The following is an 18470-nucleotide window of genomic DNA, read 5'->3' on the forward strand; positions in this document are numbered from 1 at the left end:
TAGAAAACATGAACAGACCAATCACAAGTAATGAAATTGAACCTGTGGTTAAAAACCTTCCTGCAAACAGAAGTCCAGGACCAGATGGTTTCACAGGTGAATTCTATGAAACATTTAGAGAAGAGCTAACACCCATCCTTCTCAAACTCTTCCAAAAACTTGCAGAGGAAGGAACATTCCCAAATTCATTCTACAAGGCCACCATCACGCTGATACCTAAACCAGACAAAGATACTACAAAAGTAGAAAATTACAGACCAATATCACTGATGAATACAGACTCAAAAATCCTCAACAAAATACTAGCAAGCAGAATCCGACAACACACTAAAAGGATCATACACCATGATCAAGTGGGATTTATTCCAGGGATGCAAGGATTCTTCAATATATGCAAATCAATCAATGTGATATACCATATTAACAAATTGAAGAAGGAAAACCATATGATCATCTCAGTAGATGGAGAAAAAGCTTTTGACAAAATTCAACACTGATTTATGATAAAAACTCTCCAGAAAGTGGGCATAGAGGGAACCTAACTCAGCATAATAAAGGCTATATATGACAAACCCACAGCAAACATCATTCTCAAGGGTGAAAAACTGAAAGCATTTCCTCTAAGATCAGGAACAAGACAAGGATGCCCACTCTCACCACTATTATTCAACATAGTTTTGGAAGTCCTAGCCACGGCAATCAGAGAAGAAAAAGAAATAAAAGGAATACAAATTGGAAAAGAAGAATTAAAGCTGTCACTGTTTGACATAGAGAATCCTAAAGATGCCACCAGAAAACTACTAGAGCTAATCAATGAATTTGGTAAAGTTGCAGGATACAAAATAATGCACAGAAATCTCTTGCATTCCTATACACTAACAACAAAAGATCAGAAAGAGAAATTAGGGAAAGAATCCCATTCATTATTGCAACAAAAAGAATAAAATACCTAGGAATAAACCTACCTAAGGAAGTAAAAGACCTGTTCTCAGAAAACTTTAAGACACTGATGAAAGGAATCAGAGATGACACAAACAGATGGAGAGATAGACCATGTTCTTGGATTGGAAGAATCAATATTGTGAAAATGACTATACTACCCAAAGCAATCTACAGATTCAATACAATCCCTATCAAATTACCAGTGGCATTTTTCACAGGACTAGAACAAAGAATTTTACAATTTGTGTAGAAACACAAAAGACCCCGAATAGTCAAAGCAATCTTGAGAAAGAGAAACGGAGCTTGAGAAATCAGGCTCCCAGACTTCAGACTATACTACAAAGCTACAGTCATCAAAACAGTATGGTACTGGCACAAAAACAGAAATATAGATCAATGGAACAGGATAGAAAGCCCAGAGATAAACCCACGCACCTATGGTCAACTAATCTGACAAAGGAGGCAAGAATATACAATGGAGAAAAGACAGCCTCTTCAATAAGTGGTGCTGGGAAAACTGGACAGCTACATGTAAAAGAATGAAATTATAACACTCCCTAACACTATACAAAAAAAAAAACCTCAAAATGGATTAGAGACCTAAATTTAAGACCAGACACTATAAAACTCTTAGAGGAAAAGTAGGAAGAACACACTTTGACATAAATCACAGCAAGATCTTTTTTGACCCACCTCCTAGAATAATGGAAATAAAAACAAAAATAAACAAATGGGACCTAATGAAACTTAAAAGCTTTTGCACAGCAAAGGAAACTATAAACAAGATGAAAAGACAACCCTCAGAATGGGAGAAAATATTTGCAAACCAAGCAATGGACAAAGGATTAATCTCCAAAAAATATAAACAGCTCATGCAGCTCAATATTAAAAAAACAAACAACCCAATCCAAAAATGGGCAGAAGACCTAAATAGACATTTCTCCAAAGAAGACCTACAGATGGCCACGAGGCACATGAAAAGCTGCTCAACATCACTAATTATTAGAAAAATGCAAATCAAAACTACAATGAGGTATCACCTCACACCAGTTAGAATGGGCATCATCAGAAAATCTATAAACAACAGATGCTGGAGAAGGTGTGGAGAAAAGGGAACTGTCTTGCACTGTTGGCAGGAATGTAAATTGATACAGCCACTATGGAGAACAGTATGGAGGTTCCTCAAAACACTAAAAACAGAACTACCATATGACCCAGCAATCCCATTACTAGGCATATACCCAGAGAAAACCATAATTCCAAACGACACATGCACCCCAATGTTTGCTGCAGCACTATTTACAATAGCCAGGTCATGGAAGCCACCTAAATGCCCATTGACAGATGAATGGGTAAAGGAGATGTGGTACATATATACAATGGAATATTACTCAGCCATAAAAAGGAACAAAATTGGGTCATTTGTAGAGACGTGGATGGACCTAGAGACTGTCATACAGAATGAAGTCAGTCAGAAAGAGAAAAACAAATATCGTATATTAACACATATATGTGGAATCTAGAAAAAAGGTACAGAGGAACCGGTTTGCAAGGCAGAAATAGAGACACAGATGTAGAGAACAAATGTATGGACACCAAGGGGGGAAGCAGGGGTGGTGGTGGTGGTGTGATGAATTGGGAGATTGGGATTAACATGTATATACTAATATGTATAAAATAGTTAACTAATTAGAACCTGCTGTATAAAAAAAGTAAAATAAAATTCAAAAAAAATGCATCGATATGGGTTTATTTGTTTTGTGCAAGGTATCATCCTAGTGTAAGAGCCTAACGAAAGGGGAAACCAGGTGTGGGGTATAAGGGAATTCTCTGCACAATCTTTACAGTTTTTCTGTAATCAAAAGTTCATCTTCTGAAAGGGAGATCTAGGCTAGGGCCACTCGATAAGACTGCAGGGTAGGGACGATGGTTCTTGACTGGCTGCCGGGTGTGGATCCCGTCCACACCGTCCACAAGCCTCACCAGCGGTGGGGGAGGCGGAGTGCTCACCAAGTGGGTGTGCAATGGACAGAGGAGATGGTGGCCAGCCCCCGGGGAGGGCCGGAAGGTAGAGAGGAGTTGTTGACTCAGAGCGAAGTAAATGGACAGGTCTTGGTGATTATTGGGCTGAGCCAAGTAACAGAAAGAGAAAAGTCAAAGATGACTCCTGGTACCACCCCAGCCCCAGGGTTCTGGCTTCGCTTTGGATGGCCAATGGCATTTTCTCTGAAAGTGTACGGGGGATAGAAGTCCATGGTAGCCAAGCTGGACTATCTTTCAAGCTATCTATGTTACCAAAGAAAAGGAAAGCTCCCTTCAGTTCATTGTCATGCTTTTAAAGAAAAAGGTTAATATCTATATGTTCTTAGAAGCATCATAGCCACTCTTGATTTCCACTGAGCAACAATCCCCCAAACCCCAAGGGGGGAATTCTAAACTTTCCAACTCTTAAGTCACCTACCTCACAGCAAACCCCTCTCCCAGGAGATGACACACCTCCTACTTCATAGAGGGAACTGAAACCACAAGGGAACCCCCTCAACTTTCCCCCACCACTCCCAAAACTTCCCCACATCCCTCTTAGTGAAAAGGAGGGTGTTTCTTCTCCTATTTAAAGATGCCAATCTCTCCTCCCCTTGCAGTGCTTTAAAGCCATTCCCCATCTACTTCTGGGGAATATATTTGTGCTACAAACTACTTCCTCTTTCTCTTCAACCTCTCCCGCCTTGCAAATTCATTCCCACCAGATTGTATTAACGGCCTAAATTCCTCACCTTGCCTTCTGCCACGTGGCTTCTAAGTTCTTCTGTCAAGAAGAACATTGGCTCACAGGACATCTACAGGCATGATGCCAACAGAAGCTTGAAACACACTCACTGATGGGACTCCTTCTACACTTGTGCCTCAGCTATCTCCCTAAGAAGAACGTGCCAGGCTGATACAATGGTCCCAGGTAGAGGATGAGAAATGCACGGAGCAGAGCAGACCCGGCTGAATGGTCCAGCTCACCCACAGACACACGAGCAAAGGGAGTCTAGATCAGCCGATCCCCAGCCCATCCGCAGACGCATCAACTATAAACATATTTTAAACTAGAGTTTGGGGGTGGTCATGCAGCAGTAAGCTGGTATATATGCTCAAGGGTCTCCCATCTTAAAATATATATGACTGTCTTAGTCCATTCAAGCTGCTGTAAGAAACTGCCATTGACTGAGTGGCTTAAACAACAAACATTTATTTCTCACAGTTCTGGAGGCTGGGAAGTTCAAGATCAAGATGCCAGCAGATTCAGTGTCTGGTGAGAGCCCGCTTCCTGGTTCATAAGGTATCTTCTTGCTGTGTCCTCACATGGAAAAAAGGGTGAGGGAGCTCTCTGGAGTCTCTTGTATTAAAGCACTAACTCTATTCATGAGGGCTACACCCTCATGACCTAATTACCTCCCCAAAGCCCCACCTCCTATTACTATCACTTGGGGATTAGGATACAATGTATTAAGTTGGAGGGAAGACATAAACATCCAGTTCATTGCAGTGACCAACAGTAATCCCCAGGACCTGTCTTTGTATTCTCGCCACCCACCACCAATCATCTGACACCTTTTCAGGCTAACTTCCAGAGTCTTCTACTCTCACTCTTGCTACTTATACCCCCCACCAATTCTCCTGAAACCATCTTCCATCATTCCCCAATGACTGTCTTGTAGCAATATCCAATGGTTACTAGTCAGTTCCCATCTTACTAGACATCTCTGTAGCATTTACCACTTGCTTGTTCCATCCTTTGGAAACACTTTCTGCAAATGTCCTGATAGCTCACCCTTCTGCTTTTCTTCCTCTCTCTCCAGCCACTCAATTTTCTTTGTGAATTCTTCAGTTTTCTGCTTTCTGAAATGCCACTGTTCCGCAGACGTATGACTAAGCCCTCTTCTCATCCCCTACACTCTCCCTTGGTGATCCTATCCCCTCTCATGGATCAAGTTATCATCCTAAAACTTCCAGATCACTTATTGCTAGCTAATCTCTCTTTCTGAGTTTCTTACCTAAATATCTCTACTGGATATTTCATCTTGGGCATCCCACCAACAAAGCAAACTCAACACATCAAACCCAAAACATGTTTCTTCCAAACCTGCTCCTCTCACCCACATTCCTTATTCAATGATGAATACCACCAATAACTGACAGAGGTGCCCAAGACAGAAATCTGGGCTTTCTCTTCAGCCCTCCCCTAATCCCTTCCCCATCCAAGTATCATGGAATTCTGCCAATGCCACCTCTTAAACATCTTCCAAACCTGTCCATGTTTCTCCATCCCCACTTCTAACCTAGATGAGGGCCACCACATCCTTCCTGGGGTCCACCCCTCTCCTACCTGGACTTCCTGGTCCGATTTCTGCCCCATTCTCCACACTACCAGCAAGAAACTCTTCTGACCAGCACAACAACTACTTAAAACCCGTCATGGCTTCTACTCTTTAGATGAGTCTCAACTCTTTAACTAGCTAGCTCCTTCTTTATCTGACCCTGCTCTCTGAAGGGCAGCAGAATATGCCACCTCAAAACATGCAACTTTGACATTTATTTTGAGCTGAAGGCAACTGAGAAGAAGCAATTACAAGAAAAGTTCCCTGTCCTCCCCCATTTGCCTAAAAGCAGGACATACATTTTCTTATTTTATTGCTTTATGTTTCCCCAGCTTTACTGAGATATAATTAACATATATCACTGTGTTAAATTAAGGTGTACAGCATAATGATTTGACTTACATATATTGTGAAACATTACCATAGTAAGTTTAGTTAACATCCATCATCTCATATAGGTACCAAAAAGGGGGGGGGGATGGTTTTTCTTCTTTGTGATGAGAACTCTTCAAAAACTGCTTTCCCTTGTCCTGTCATTTCTCCACAGATGTATTGCTCTTTATGGAAGATGACTTATAAGCCAGAGTTCTAAGCCACTTCCTTGAGTTATTCATTTTTCCCTGGGTGTCCCCCATTTATACATGCGTGTTTATAGATGTCCGGTCCTCTCTTGTTAGTCTTTTATTACAGGGGTCTCAGTTGGGAACCCAGAAGGGTAGAGAGAAGGTTATTTTTCCTCCCCTATATCCCCGCTTCATCCTCAGCTCTTGCACCAATGCCCTTCTCCTCGACTCTTTAATCCTAACTCTCTTTTTAATTCAGCCGTGTACCCCACTTTCTCTAATCTGGTGGCCTTCGCACCAGGCTAGTTCCCCGCCTGATATACTCTTCCTTTGCTTTCTACCCAATTATCTGATGAGCCTTCCCTTCCACTGGAAGCTCTGCCCTGGTCCCCCAAGCCTGGATTAGGCACCTGAACCATCATGCCTCATGGTCCACATTTCCAGGTGGCCGTGGATTCCCACAGCCACCACTGTTGCTCATAAGTTCAAAACTGCCAACTGACTGCAAGCTCAATAAATATTTAGTAAGTAAAAGGGCGGAAGGATTCCTACTTCTCCCTTGAAAAAATTCACTTATCAAAAAGGTTGCTAATTTTCAAGCCATAACCCACATTAACTAAGATTACATGGCCATCACAATTATTAATTCAGCATGTAATTGGGTACCAATGATGGGCTAAATGTCTTGTTTATTCCTTTATTCAAGGAAAGGGAACAGACAATAAACATGTGCAGACCTAAAAATGGAATTAGGGCTGTCTACAGACTTGATTGGTCTGACACCAGGTACTCAAAATATACTTTTCCAAACCAGGCCAGTAGAGGGAACTGTTGATTGGAAATATCAGGTCCCAGCAGCACTGAGGAAGAGAACAGATTCTTCGTCCCCATCCAGAGGAGGGGAAAATGCACAAGGGGAGCAGGGGACGGGCAGCACAGACAGGCTTTCCTCTTGTCTGACCAAGGAGCAGGGCCAGCTGCTGCGAAGGAGGTGGCATTGCTGTGCTCAGTCAGAAAGGCTCCAAAAAATGGAGTTTACGGGAAAAGGCGAGGCGATGCTAGGAAACCTCAGAGACGTGCCAAGTTCTAATGTACTTAAAACAGTAGAAACCGAGTACAAGGAAAACACTTCAAAAATCCATAAAAATCACAATGAAGTCAGACTAGAAATCGTGATCGGCTGTAGTGATAATAAGATAAATACAATGAAGAGGCGTTGGCCTGCCTCAGGCCAAGTCCTACATTCTCCTCTGAAGCGGGACACTCCCCAAATCCAGTTCACAATTCAGAACACACACAGGCAGCCTGAGCCTGCCAGCCACTCCTGGGAGCCTCACTGCCGCCCTGTCCCCAGCAAACAAGTGACATGAATAATGCCAGGCTGGCTCTCAGTGCATTTCCTCCAAAATCTTAAAGATAATTTCAAGGAATAACAAGTTTTAAGGACGCACCAGAGGTTACTTGTACTGAACCAGCTTGATAGTATCACCAGTTCAGAAGGACCCCTGCAGTTTTCTCACTTCATCTTACTCCTGCTCTTCTGTTCAAGGGGAAGAAGAAACGGAGAAAGTAAACACCTAACGCCATCCCCGGGGCGTGTAATTCATTTCTTTGGTTATATCCTACTTTATACTTTTGTTAGGGGAAGTAAGGTAGAAATTGAAATTACTGGCTGAATGAGATTTAGGGATTATTTGAGGCTTTATTTTCATATATCCTCTCCATGGTAAAGGCCTAACTTAGATTCAGCTGTATCTTTATTCTGCATAAGGACCTGAGAAGGTGAGACTTCGCAGAGAACACGGCCAGGCAGACCCAGGCATTTGCATCCTCATTTACACTCCCGACTCTCAGATGAGCTACACAGCTGCGATATCAAATAATAGAAACATGTGGTCACTTTACAGTTTTCCTTAACCACACAGATTCTGCGGGGGCCAAAGATGACTGAGGTCACTCCACCGCCCTGGCCAGCGATTCGTTTTGCCTGGGGCAGGGTGTGTGATGCAACCCTGGCAGATGTAACTGAAGCTGTGCTGGAGGCTTCTGGAGATGTTGTCCCATCTTAGGGAACAGAACACGGACAGGGATTTGTTCCTCCTTCCTGAAGCCTCCTGTGCTGTAACGTGAAGCCACGCTGCTTGGAGCTGCCAGGCCATCTTGGGACCATGAGGCAAAAGGTCAGGAGCATTTCTGAGAAGCCGGCTCCAGGTCCTGACATCAGGAAGTCATGCGGTGAAGCAACCCCCCAACTGTTGCCTTCAGACACATCATGTTGCAAGAGAAGACTGTTTCCTCATCGTTGAAGCTTGTTTTGTTGGGTATTCAGTAGACTGCGCCCAAAAGCACTGCAGCAGATCCTAGGCTCCAATAAGAATCAGGGAAACACAAAGAGCAAGCGAAGTCCATTTTGAGTTGACAAACTCTCAACCCTTTGGGAACGTGGTGGGAAATATAAATTGGTACAGCTTTTCCTAAGGGCCACTCGGCAGGGGCTACGTAATGTGCACATTTAAAAGGTGGGCGTCCTTTGATGAAGTGGTTGAGTTCTAAGAATCTATCCGTGCATTTCTTCTCTTTCCTTCTCTGCCCTGCTCTGACCGCCACAGACCACACCTGCCAGGTTCCTTAGCCCTGAAGTCTCAGGTGTGACTGAGCAGGGGCCCGGTGGAAGGAGGGCGGGTATGAGCCCCTGTCCCCTGCCCACCTCCCTCCTTGAGTGGCCCAGGTGTCCCAGGTCCCAGCTCCTGGGGGCAGCCTTCCCGGGCTCTCTCCCTCTCCAGGGCCTGCCCCTGAGCTCTGCTGCCACCTCTACTCACAGCCCCCTTACCCATTCCTCAGCTTAGACTCTGAGCGCACCTGCCGCTCCACCTGTTTCCGGCCGGGATGCTGACAGGTACGCCCTCCTCAGAGATGCGCCCCTCGTCCCCAGCCCATCAACACAAAGGGCTCCACTCCAGCGTGGTCTGAAACAGCCTCATTCAGAAACCCGTGCACACTAGACTTTAAATTTGGGAGATGGGGTTACGTGTGCCCTTGCCCGCCCTGTAGACCCAGCACTTAGCACAGCCCTTGGACATGAAGTGACTGCTGAATAAATATTTGTTTTAAAAGAGGATCTTGTGGGACTTCCCTGGTGGCCCAGTGGTTGAGAGTTCACCTGCTGATGCAGGGGACACGGGTTCGTGCCCCAGTCCGGGAAGATCCCACACGCCGTGGAGCGGCTGGGCCCGTGAGCCATGGCCACTGAGCCTGCGCGTCCGGAGCCTGTGCTCCGCAACAGGAGAGGCCACAACAGTGAGAGGCCCGCGTACCGCAAAAAAACAAAAAAAAAGAGGATCTTGTATAGAATGGATGACCCATGGCTTACCGAACTGTCTCAGTTACTGGACTCGGGGGACACGGCCCCGAACACACCATCACTCGGGTGTGCCGCTGTAAGAGGCAGGGAAATCTCGTGTGCACAAGTCTACACGGAAAGATCTCCTAGATAGACTGAGTGAAAAAAATTAAAATCACAGTCTCTACAGAATTACCCCATTCACGGAAATAAAAGGTGCGTGCACACCCTTTGTGTTTAAAAGGAGAGAGAGTGAGTTCTGGAAACGTAACCAGCTGGAACGTGGTCAGTCAATGAGAGAATTGGGGAGAGTGAAAAGGGACTTCTTTTTTTTATATAATAATACTTCTGTGGTGATTTTTCACTGTAAGCATGTATTACTAGACATCTTTTGGAATTAAGACATCATCAAATAAATAAAGCTGGTTATGGAATTGGATTAAAACGGGACATCTTTTGATGCTATCAGCTGAAAGCCCAAACAGCCTCTCTTTGGTCAAACAGTACATGAAAGTCATGAGCAGATGCTCAGTTGCTTTCCTTTATTCTCCCTTTGATTTAGCGACAGCTCTGTGTCCCTCCGACATCTCACCCAGGTCCATGAACTACCCCTACCCCACCCCACCCCTGGCTCTTATACCCACTGACAGGCACCCTGGGTCATCATTCGGTATAGGAACATGGAAAGCCCCAGTTCTCAGAGTGAGGTCCCCAGACCAGCGGCATCAGCATCACCGGGGAGCTCACTGAAAGGCACAGTCTCGAGCCCCACCCCAGACCTACACAACCCAGAACTCCTGGGGCGGGGCCCAGAAATCCGTGTTTTAACCAAATCTGGGTTAAAACATAGATTACCCACCTGTGGGTGACAGCGATCCCGCCTGTAACCGGGCAGGACCCTATGAGGCCTTCACAGGACAGACCACCACCCCGTGTCCTCTGCCTTCCTCTTGTTGGTAGAAAAACTTTAGCCTCGTGGGCCTCCCCCAAGTTCCAAAGAACAAATTTAATCAGAGAAGTGAGAAAACGCAGAAACAAAGGAAAACAGGCAAGCCAGACAAATTAATAATGGTTTCGCCATCACACAAAGTCAAGGCCCTTGAGTTCCTCCTCAAGGGCTATAGACGATAGAATCTGAGTCATGTCCTTGAAGCTATTTTGCAGATCCCAAAGTCCCCACCAGGTGGGAGAAGTTAACCGTATGCTCCCCACAGGCATGTAGACCCCCAGACGGGTCGGAACCAGAAGGTTGATGATGTTGACTCCCAGTTACTTCCCACCAGCCAATCAGAAGAGCGTCCACGAGCTGATCACACACCCCACAGCCCCTTCCCTCACCCTGTCTTTAAAAACCTCTCCCTGAAGGCCTCTGGGGATTTCGGGCCTTTTAAACCCTAGCTGCCTGGACTCCTTGCTTGGTGCCTGCAGTGAACGCTGCCCTCTCCTCCACCACACCTGCTGTCAGGACACTGGCTTTACTGCCTGCGGCGAGTAGACCCAAGTCTGGTTCAGTAATAAGCTCAAGGCTGCTCTCAGAGGGGGAAGCAGCCCCGTGAGGTCATGACCTCCACCTGCGGCAATAAATTAGGGAAAAATCGCTTCCTCACATGGAGGCAATTAAGAGAAAGAAGGACATGCTTTCTAATTGGACTTCTTTTTTTTTTTTTTTTTTTTTTTGCGGTACGCGGGCCTCTCACTGCTGTGGCCTCTCCCGTTGCAGAACACAGGCTCCGGATGCTCAGGTTCAGCTGTCATGGCTCATGGGCCCAGCCGCTCCACGGCATGTGGGATCTTCCCAGACCGGGGCATGAACCCATGTCCCCTGCATCGGCAGGCGGACTCTCAACCACTGCGCCACCAGGGAAGCCCTGGATTTCTTTTAAAGTAGCACAAGAACCATACTCTCCCTCCTTCCCCTCCCCCTAAACAATTCAATCCTAAAGCTCCGGTGGGCAGAGCCAGGAGGCCTCCCCCACCCCCGAAGCCCTGGGTGGGTGTCCCAGGGCTCAGAGCCCCCGTGGAGGGAGCGGGGACCACGCAGAGGTGAGAGTGGTTAAGAAACAGACACTACAGACAGAACTTGGACGAATCAGTCAATAGGCCGAGGATCGTGGAAGCCAGGAAAAAGAGAAAATACGTTACAATATTTTGTTTCTATAAAAGAAGATGGAAAGGAACTTATCTACGCATCCAGTCGTTAACAATGGTTATTACCTCTAGAAAGTAAAACGGGAAAGAACTAAGAGTGAGGAGCTAAGAGATCTTCACCCTTAAGTTTAATTGCTTTATGTGTTTAATTGCTTATGTGTTGTTTTTTTCCAAACATTGTGTATCGTTTTCTACGATCAGCTTATAAGAACATCAGCTGAGTGGAGAAAGCACCCAGGATGGCCACCACGTTGCCAGCCTCCTGCACGACCCGGTCTGGGTCACATCCCCGCCCCCCTGCCATGCCCTCACCTCTGGTACCCATATACTTAAACACACCCCAGCCATGTGAGTCCTGCCAACTGCCCTCCAGTCTAACTCTGTCTGGAGGGGAGGCTCCACTGTGGACCACCAGCGCTCTTGAGGTCACAGCAGGAGGGCCATGAACACAGGAGTCTTGTCCCCTGTCCCAGTTTCCCGCCCATGACCAAAGCAATAGGGAGAAGCCTTATCGGTACGAGAAACCACAGAAGGACACCATCCACTGGCCAGAATTCCAGAAAGGAATTTCTGTCAGAGGCAGTGGAGACAGGAGCCAGCTGTAGGGAAGGATGGGGCATTACAGGGTTTTGTTTTTGTTTCTGTTTTTAACTTTTAATTTTATATTAGGGTATAGCCGATTAACTATGTTGTGATAGTTTCAGGTGACTCAGCCGTACATATACGTGTATCCATTCTCTCCCAAACTCCCCTCCCACCCAAGCTACCAGATAACATTGAGCAGAGTTCCCTGTGCTGTACAGCAGGTCCTTGTTGGTTACCCATCTTAAATATAGCAGTGTGTACGTGTCAATCCCAAACTCCCTAACTATCCCTTCTCCCCACCCTTCCCCCCGGTAGCTATAAGTTCGTTCTCAAAGTCCATGAGTCTGTGCATTACATGTGTTTGGGTAGACCTGGGGCAACTCCAGCAGTGCCCCAGGGAAAAAGGGGGGCTGCGGGGATGCACGGAGACCCACTGATGCCGTTTCCAACGCCCAGGCACATGAGCCAAGCAGGAGACCTGAGGTGCTCCCACGCCCAGCTCCTGCGGCCAACAGAAACGACACCAGGTAGGGGTGTGTGGTGCTCAACCTTGGCCGGCACAGACCGCTGCCCCACCGCACGCCTGCAGCCCAGGGACGGGAGCTGCCGCTGTGACTGCCCTCAGCCCCGCCTGGATTTCTCCCTCTGCACCCCAGGCCTCAGACCCAGAGCCTAAAAAGCACATGGATCCCTTTCCTTCTCCCTTTGCTGGGCCTCTCTCTAACCTTGAAAGGACCTGTGTCATCTTTGACTTAAATAAACCAGTTCAGGGAAGCACAGGCTCTGCTTAAAGATGAGCGTTATGGACTAAACGTTATCTTCCTCCAAATTCCTATGTTGAAGCCCCGAACCCCCAACGTGACTGTACTGGAGATGGAGACTTTGTGCGGGTAACTTAAGGTTAAATGAGGTCAGAAGAGTGGTGCCTGATCCAACAGGACTGGTGTCCTCATAAAAGGAGACACCAGAGACCTGGATCTTACTCTCTCCACCGTACAGGGACACAGCAGGAAGATGCCACATGCATGCCAGGAACAAAATGGCCCAGCACCTTGACCTTGGACTTCCAGCCTCCAAAACTGTAAGAAATAAATTTCTATTGTTTAAGTTCCCAATTTATGGTATTTTGGTAATAGCAGCCCAAACGGGCTAAGACATAAGTATTCTCATGAAGAAAAAAATAAATTTAACCCAATGAATAGCATAAAAACAAACTGATGAAGAAATATGAAGCATTTCCACAGATCCTGGAGTAGAAGATAGAAAAGAAAAAAACAATGATGAGAGAAAGCTGTGACGTGAGGACCTAACCTACACCTAAGAGGAGGGAACCCCAGAAAGCAAAAACAAAACAAGGCAGATGCAGTGTTCAAAGAGATAACAGAAAAGTGTTTCCTGAAGTAAAAATATGCCTAATATAAGTCAAACACAGAGAGCAGGAATGGAAATATACGATAGTGACAGTTGGGTTTTTTTTTGTTGGTGGTGGTTGGTTGGGTTCTTCTCAAGGATAGGGGGCAGGAGATCTTTATAGGCTGAGAAACAGGGTATCAACAAAGACAAAAATTAGGCTGGACTCTTAGACTATTCCTCTGCAACATGAAATTTTTTTTTAAAAAAAGCAAAAGACAAGTTGTTATTTTCTGAATGAAAACAAAATAAAAACATTTTCAAATAGGCAAGAATTCAGAAAGTGCCTCATGGGTATTAAACAACCACTAATATCCCTACATACATAAAGAGCTCTCGCAAATCAATAAGTAACTTCGCCTTCGTACTTTCTCATACTCCGGGATGAGACTCGTGCTCTCGTCCATGCCTTGGCCCTGCTGCTCAGGAACGCCTGGCATCCCTTCTGTATTCCGGCAGGGACTGGAGTCTGACGCTCCACACTTTCCTCCTGCCGTGAAGACCTCTCACTTAGATGGCTCAGCATTTCAAAGGCCTGGGGACCGAGTGGAGGCAACGTTTCTCCGACCACCGCTCCTTTCATGTACACCCCTCTGAGCTGGCATTCCAAAGGCTGAAAGCCAGCCCAGACCCACCTCTCCCCTACAGCCCACCATCACGACCACCAGGACCTGAGCCTTCTGCCACTCGGCTTCTGCTCCCTCTCTGCTCTCTGAAACAGCCTCTGTGCCCACCAGGATCATCTCGCCCGTCACCACACACCCAGCCTCACGCCACTCAAACGCATTCCCTCGCATTGTATCTAGGCCCTTGATGACCTGGTCCCCTGCCTCCTCGTGGGGCCACCCCTCCCCCATCCTAGACACACATGGTCCTTGGCTCTTCCTAAGACATGCCTGGCTCCCTATTGGTCCTGAAGCTCTGTGGTGCATCGGCTGGCATGGCCTCCCTCTGACCTCTGCAATGCCCAGCTCAATGCCCACCCCCTCCACGACCCCTGTCCCAAACCACCAGGCTAGACAGGGTGTTCTCACGCCAAGGCTCTCAGCGCACCTGTTCATCAGAGCCCCATCAGATGGCCATTTAGCTGGACAATTACTCAAGGGCAGAAGTGCCCTTCACTTCACCACCCCTGGTCCCTGCCCAGGTTCTTGGCCAGTGGGGGTAATGAGTGATCAGGTCACGGTCACTGAACGCCTCTCACAATATCCTTTTACTCTTTTGCTGTTCAGGACGTTGTGCACCTGGGCTTTCAAAGTCTGGAGCGCCTCCACGCAGGGAAAGCTTCACGCCCTGACACCTGACGAGGTGGACGTGTGTGAGCACAGCCCTGACACCTGGCTAAGTTTGGGGGGTTTTCTGCCTTAGGCTTCTCGATTGAAAAGCAGGTGAGCACAGACTACTTCCCGTTATGGGGACAAAACTGCAAGATGCTGAGTCTCTGCTTCCACTGGGCTCCGCAATCAGTCACCCACGCTGATTAGACACAGGGGCCTGTGATGCAAGACAGGACAGGGAAGTCCCCCTTGGGTGGCAGTGGCAGAAATTCCCTTTCCACAGTCAACACGCTGTGTGGTTTGGGGCATTTTCTGCAGCGTCCCGGCCCTGAGTCTGGTTCTCAACAACTCTCAGCAACGGTGACCCACATTCTTTAATAAACAAACGCCTTTTCTTCCTAACTCAGCCAGAAGTAGCTTCTCTGCTGGAAACTGAGAACCTGAGTGATGCAACAGACGTAATTTTGACGGCCAAGAATTTTGAAAGTGGTCTATTACAAACCCGGTTAGTACCACGGTTACAAAGGAAGCGCAGTTCTGAAGGGATGAGCACAGTTTCATGTTTGTCCCCAAAATGTCTGAGTACAATTCCAGAAGAGGAGAGCTGTGCACAGGGCACTTGGCAATGCTGGCATAAGGACCACCTCTGGAGATGAACATCCCAGGACGAAGTTCACTTACCCTTTACAAAGCGCTCTCACTACCAGCCTCACCTTGTTACACTGATACACTCTCCGCAAGAAGTCCCTGGTTTCCTTTACATCCCCAAGCCAAGTGCAAGGTTACCTCATAAACACGTCCACTTGTATACATTCACTGTCACTAGTGCCTCTTCCACTCATGAGCTCACCAGCACCTCCCAGATCCCGGGAGCACAGGGTGGGGTGCAGTGCTCTGGGGTAGGGGACGTGGAGCTGGCTTTCCGGGGCAGCTTCATGTGGAAAGGCTTCGGGCAGTTTCAGAGCTAGCTCTGCCCCACGCTGAGTCCTGCACTAGTGCGTAAACTGCACTTGGAACAGACAGCAGACCTGACTCCCTACTAGGTCTATTCCTTTTGCTCTCACCTTTGTGCTCTGTCGCCTGTGCTTAGTCATGCTGGCTCTGCACCTTTTGTAAAGGAATGTTGCCTATAGCCTGAAATATACAGGAGAGCTCGTTCTCCAGGCCCTGACTTCTAAAGGTGTAACGCTTTTCCATCCACATAGAGATAAAAAGTTGCAAAACAGAAAACAACTGTCTTGTTGGAGGTTTATAGGAACATTGTGACCAGACCTGCTCAGACAGCTGCAAGAACGAAGGATTCTGGCAGGAAGAAGTTTCCCACAACCAGCCACACCCCCTCCCCTTTTAGTATAAAAGAAGCCTGAATTCTAACTCACGGAAGACGGTTCTTTGGGACACCAGTCCACCTGCACCATCCTCTTGGTCTGCTGGTTTTCTGAATAAAGTCACTGTTCCTCACCCTAACACCTCACCGCTGGGTTGACCAGCCTGTCATGCAGAGAGCAGTATGAGCTTGGACGCAGCAACACACTGTCCCAAACACACACAGAGAATGTCACCCACCTTCAGCCCTTTCCTTGTCCCTCTTAGCAGTAAAGCACGACCTCTGATCAACTACATCCTTCTGCCGTCAATCTCAGGAGCGAGGTCAAGTGCAGCCCCCAGCACCACTGCCTGGGAGGGAAGAGAAGCTGGGTCTTACCTGCCTGTGCAGCCGTGATTAGGGCCGTGTTGCCCTCGCTGTCCTGCCAGTTGACGTCAACGTGGGGGCAGTCTGCTAAGACCACCACAGTATCCACAAAGCCGTGGTAGCAGGCAACAATGAGGCCGGTCTAGAAATGAAGAGGGAAGCAGGTCAGAGGGGAAGAGCAAGCATCAACACCCAACAGCAGCGTGCATCCCCTGCCCTGCTGGGCACGACGGGCAGGAGTGAGGTGAGAACCCACTCCGGGTTCTCAGCACCAGGTTAGAGCAGCTGGCCATGGTCCATTCGCAGGTGTGTGCTGAGCGCTGCGAAGAGCGAGGTGCTGTGCTTGGAAATTCAGGGACAAAGACCCCGCCCTCGGGGTGTTCCATTCTAACGGGAGGAAGAGGCATCAACTACAGACCTAAGATGTAAGTGTGCTATAAAGTAGACTGGATCAGGGCAGTTGTGAGCCCCGGGGCCATGCGGCTCAGTCTGGAACAGGTGCTGGGGCGGGCTCACTGAGATGGGGCGCTGGGCACAGACCGAGGAGGTGGGGGAAGACGCCAAGGGGACCTGGAGGGGGAGGGGCAGGCAGAAGGCCACACCTGGCTGCCCAGGGACCAGCCTGGAGGCTGGTGACCACAGGTGGCCTCAGTGGCCAGGGCAGGACTGGAGTTTGCTCTGAGCGAGATGGGGAACGTTTGGGGCAGTCCGCTGTCAATAGTTTGCATCAATTCTGGCTGCTGGGTGGAAAACAGACTCTAAGAGTGGGAGCACGGAGACCAGGTGGGGCTGTGGTGACCCCCTTTCCTGGCACACAGCCCCTAAAACCCTCAGAGTTTGCTTTTTGGATGCTAACGAGATGACTCTTGGTGGCTTCAGGATGGGGGCTGGTCTCTAGGAGAGCTTATTAGAAGGTTAGATCTTTAAGCTCCACTGCCCCTCTCACCCCTACTCCTACCTCTGGGGTGGGGAGGAGAGGGTGGAAAACTGAGTCCAAGGACTAATGGCCAATGATTTAATAGCTGAGCAAATCATGCCTACTTAATGAAACCCCAATAACATCCTAAACAACGGGGTTCAGAAAGCTGCTGGGTTGGTGAAAACACAGAGGTGCCGGGAGAGAGCATGGAAGCCCCGCACCCCTCCCCCATGCCTGGTCCCGTGCTTCTCTTCCATCTGGCTGTTCCTGAGTTACAGACTTTATAATAAAGCAGCAGCAGGATGTAAAGCACTTTCCTAAGTTCTGTGAGTCGTTCTAGCAAATTACTGAACCCGAGGAGGGGCTGCGGGAAACCCCAGATTTATAGCCAGTCAGGCAGAAGGTGGCCCGTGGGTCCTGCGACTAGCATCTGAGCTGGGGGCAGTCTTGGGGGACTGAGCCCTTAACCCATGGAGTCCTTGCTGACTCTAGATAGTGTCAGAATTGAATTGAATTGTTAGACACCCTGCTGGTGTCGGAGAACTGGTGTGGAAAAACGACATGGATTTGGTGTCAGAGAAAACCCCAGCGCTTGACATCAGGAAAAAGAAAACACCACAGGGTGTTTTTTCCTGCAGATGCTGGACAGGTGATGACAGTGGTCACCATGCACCAGGAAGCAGGACGAGAACCCCACGTGCTGGCACCCTGACCACAGATCTCTAGCCTCCAGAACTGTGAGAAATAAATTTCTGTTGTTAAGCTACCCATTTTACGGTATTTTGTTATAGCATCCCAAGCTGATTAAGTCACCTTGTAACAAAGGATTCAGTGAGATCCTAAAATTCAACCCAGGGTAAGAATTCAAGATCCAGAGTTAATGATCAAGTGACCCTGAGCCCTGCCAGCTGCACCCACCAGCGCTCGGGGACGCAAACCTTAAGTTTAGGGCAATCCCACAGTGGCCCAGCTCTATTTTTGCCAGATTTTTAATAAGAATGTAATTGTTCATGGAATGAGGAGAGGGCACGGGCAACCCCTCACGCTTATTTCAGTAAGGCTCCTAGTTGCCTGCCCAAATATATTAAATGTCAAATATTAGAATTTTTAAAGTTTTAGAGAATACCATTCATTTTTTAACACTGACATGCATACTACAGCAAAGTGAACTGTATAATTCTGTGACTACAGTAAAGGCTATCTAATACCTTCCTGCTTGTGCATTCTTT

The 18470-nt window shown here is 47.6% G+C and overlaps 1 protein-coding gene across 1 annotated transcript in view; it reads right to left on the bottom strand.

Moving 5' to 3' along the window:
- Positions 1-18470, bottom strand: part of ANKRD33B (ankyrin repeat domain 33B) — a 93250-nt gene that overhangs the window by 30399 nt on the left and 44381 nt on the right. Inside the window, exon 2 of the mRNA XM_060009664.1 lies at positions 16335-16464. Within this exon, the coding sequence (XP_059865647.1) occupies positions 16335-16464 (130 nt within the window). The remainder of the gene's footprint in view (positions 1-16334; positions 16465-18470) is intronic.

This window comes from Delphinus delphis, chromosome 3 (genome assembly GCF_949987515.2).
Source record: "Delphinus delphis chromosome 3, mDelDel1.2, whole genome shotgun sequence".
NCBI classification, from domain to species: domain Eukaryota; kingdom Metazoa; phylum Chordata; class Mammalia; order Artiodactyla; family Delphinidae; genus Delphinus; species Delphinus delphis.